At 38.5% G+C, this 3,514-nt stretch overlaps 1 protein-coding gene across 1 annotated transcript; it reads left to right on the forward strand.

Moving 5' to 3' along the window:
- The first annotated feature begins 424 nt into the window (after positions 1-424).
- LOC123462222 (nuclear ubiquitous casein and cyclin-dependent kinase substrate 1-like) lies at positions 425-1,331 on the forward strand. The gene has a single exon (XM_045155134.1). The coding sequence runs from the start codon at positions 425-427 to the stop codon at positions 1,154-1,156; it is 732 nt and encodes a 243-aa protein (XP_045011069.1). The 3' UTR covers positions 1,157-1,331.
- The last annotated feature ends 2,183 nt before the right edge of the window (positions 1,332-3,514 follow it).

Below are 3,514 nucleotides of genomic sequence, written 5' to 3' on the forward strand. Positions count from 1 at the left end.
ATTGACAGATTTCCATATGTTGAACCACCCCTAAGTTCCTGGGATGAAGCATACTTAATCAAGTAGGCTTTTGAGGTGTTGCTGAATTCAATTTGTGATGATTTTGTTCAGGATCTTTGTATCTAAGTTCATCAGGGAAATAGGCCAATAGTTATCTTTTCTTGTGGCTTCTCTTCTTGCTTTTGGTAGTAGAGTGATACTTTCATAAAAGAAGTCAGAGAGGATCCATTTTGAAGAGACGGGGCTCCTGTAGATTCAGGGGCCGGGACCCAGGAGCTGGGACTTTGAGAAGGCCAGCAGCTCCGGGCTGGTTCCGCCTGCAGTGGCCCCACTGGCAGAAGTTGGGGGGGGGGTCGCCAAGCACATGGGGGGGGGGTTGTCCCAGTCCTTGGCTTCTTGACAGGGTCCTGTTTCCAAAGCGAACATGTCTCGGCCTGTCAGAAATAGGAAGGTTGTTGATTATTCACAGTTTCAGGAATCTGATGATGCAGACGAAGATTATGGAAGAGATTCGGGCTCTCCCACTAAGAAAATTCGATCATCTCCTCGAGAAGCTAAACATAAGAGGCGATCTGGAAAGAATTCACAAGAAGATAGTGAAGACTCAGAAGAAAAAGATGTGAAGACTAAGAAGGATGATTCTCACTCAGCAGAAGACAGTGAAGATGAAAAAGATGATCACAAAAATGTGCGCCAGCAATGGCAGGCAGCATCTAAAGCAGCATCTAAACAGAGAGAGATGCTCTTGGAGGATGTGGGCAGTGAGGAAGAGCCAGAGGGAGAAGACGAGGCACCATTCCAGGAAAAAGATTCTGGCAGCGATGAGGATTTCCTAATGGAAGATGATGATGACAGTGACTATGGAAGTTCAAAAAAGAAAAACAAAAAGATGGTTAAGAAGTCCAAACCTGAGAGAAAAGAAAAGAAGATGCCAAAACCCAGACTAAAGGCTACAGTGATATCAAGTCCAGTAAAAGGCAAAGGAAAGGTGGGCTGCCCCATAGCTTCAAAGGTGTCAAAGGAAAAAACACCTTCTCCCAAAGAAGAAGAAGATGAGCCAGAGAGCCATCCAGAAAAGAAGGCGTCTGCAAGTCCTCCACCTGAGAAGTCTGGAGATGAAGGGTCTGAAGATGAAGCCCAGTCTGGGGAAGATTAAAAGTGATGATGGTTTGGGGAGAGATTTTATTAAAAAATAAAAAAAGCAAAAAAGAAGGGGAAAATAGAAAGCTACATAAGATAGAACATGGTATTGGCTATTGGCTATGGCCTGACTCATGGGCTTTCAGTGCTTGTTTCCACTTGTTGAAAATAGTCTCTCTCTCTCTCTCTCTCTCTCTCTTGCTCTCTCTCTCTCTCTCTCTCTCTCTTTCACTCTCTCTCAGAAAACCATTGTATGTTGAAGTGTTTGTTACCATTTTGTCTGTTTTTCTCTTCTCTTTGCCAACTCTTCCCCCTCCCCAATGAAAGCCATGTCAAATTAATCATTGGATTGATGCTTCATCTTTTTATTTTTAATGGAAGGTATGCCATGACTGTAAAGCAATAAGATCTGAGATGGACACTATGGAAACTGCTTTTTGCTAAAGAATAGCAAGTTGAACAGTAATCAAAAATAACAGATTTTAGTTAAAAATGATTGCTTCTTTCTTTTCCTGTACTTTTTAAAAACAAGTTGTTATCTAACCTGAGTTTATATACATAAATGTCAAAAAAAAAGCATGACTCTAAACTTGCACTAATGAGGCAAGTAGGTAAACATGAATTCTGAATTGTTACTGAAAGTACTCATGTTGTTTCCTGCGGAGTATGTGAGGAATAGGGTTCCTGAGCTTGCATGGGTATCCGGGGTCTTTTTATTTTATACCTATTCTTAGACTCAGAGCCAGTGATCCTGTTATTCCGCTATTGTCCTTAATAAGCTTAAAAAAAACGGAGGTCACCAAAACTGAAATCACTCCCAATTTCATATTTCATATTTCATTCTCCAATGGTTTGTGTTTTTAGACTATGTATGTATGCTGTTTTTTGGATAAAATTTTACCCAGATTCAAAAAATTAAAGAAAATGAGAGAGAGATGCCCTAGAATTTAAATGGCAAGATAAAGCTACACATCTGGATTTCTTTCATACTGACAATGTTAAGGTTTTAACCAAATAAAATTCCAGCTAATGTGGAGCTCAAAAAAAAAGAAGGCAGAGAGCTTTCTCTGTTCTCCAATTATGTGGCACAATTTGAGAAAAATTGGTTTCAGTTCTTCCATGAAGGTTTCATAGAATTCAGCTGAAAAGGATCTGGTCCTGGATTCTCCTCTTGGGGGAGGTTTTTGATTACCCTTTCAATCTCTATGGGTATGATAGTTTGTTCAGGAGATTAATCTGGTCTGAGTTTAGCTTTGGTAGGTCATATGTGCCCAAGAATTCATCTATTTCCTCCAAATTATCAAGCTTCATGGAGCAGAGGTTTTTGAAATAAGTCCTGATGGTACTTCCAATTTCACTTATGTCTGTTGTGGTCTCTCCTTTTTCATTCTGATTTTGTAAATTTGAAGTGCCTCTTTTTTCACTTGATCAGATTGGCCGGGGTTTATCAATCGAGTTTATTTTTTCAAAGAACCAGCTCTTTGTTTGATCAATTGTCTTAATTGTTTTCTTAGTTTCCAATTCATTAATTTTTCCTCTGATCTTAATTATTTCTTTCCATCTAGAACTTTTTGGGTGGGATTCTTCTTGTTTTTCCAATGCCTTTCAGTGGATGGTTAGGTTATTGATTCAGGATCTCTCTGTCTTTGTTATGAAGGCATTTAGTGCTATGAATTTTCCCCTAAGGACTGCCTTTATTGTGTCCCATAAGTTTTGTTATGATATGTTCTCATTGTCATTCAATTCTAGAAATTTTGGAATTTCATCCATTACCCATTTATTGTTTAAAAGTGTGTTGTTCAGTTTCCAGGGGCTGGTGGGATTCTTCAGAGAACTTTTGTTGTAGCAATATAGCAATGTGGTCTGACATCATATAGGAAATTATGTTGATCTTCCTAAATATATGGATGTAGGCTTTATAGCCCAGCATATGATCTACTTTAGAGAAGGTTCCATGGGCTGCAGAGAAGAATGTGTAATCTGTAGATTTGGGGTAGAATGTTCTGTAGATGTCTGTTAGGTCTAATTGGTTTTTGGTGTTGTTGATCTCTCTTACTTGACTGTTAGTTTTCTGTTTGGATGATCTAACTATTGCTGATAGTGGAGTATTGTAGTCCATGAGTATGATGGTATTGATGGTTATATCTGTTTTATTGTCAAGTAGGTTTTGTTTTATTATTTGTGGTACACCTGTGTTTGGTGCATAAAGATGGATGACTCTGATATCCTCTTGTTGGATCATTCCCTCGATAAGTAAGAAGTAGCCTTCTTTGTCTTTTTTGATTACTTTTGGTTTGAAGTCTATTTTATATGATATTAGTATAGCTATACCTACGTGTTTCTTATTTTGGTTTGCTTGGAAAATCATTTTATA

This window comes from Jaculus jaculus, chromosome 7 (genome assembly GCF_020740685.1).
Source record: "Jaculus jaculus isolate mJacJac1 chromosome 7, mJacJac1.mat.Y.cur, whole genome shotgun sequence".
Classification (NCBI taxonomy): domain Eukaryota; kingdom Metazoa; phylum Chordata; class Mammalia; order Rodentia; family Dipodidae; genus Jaculus; species Jaculus jaculus.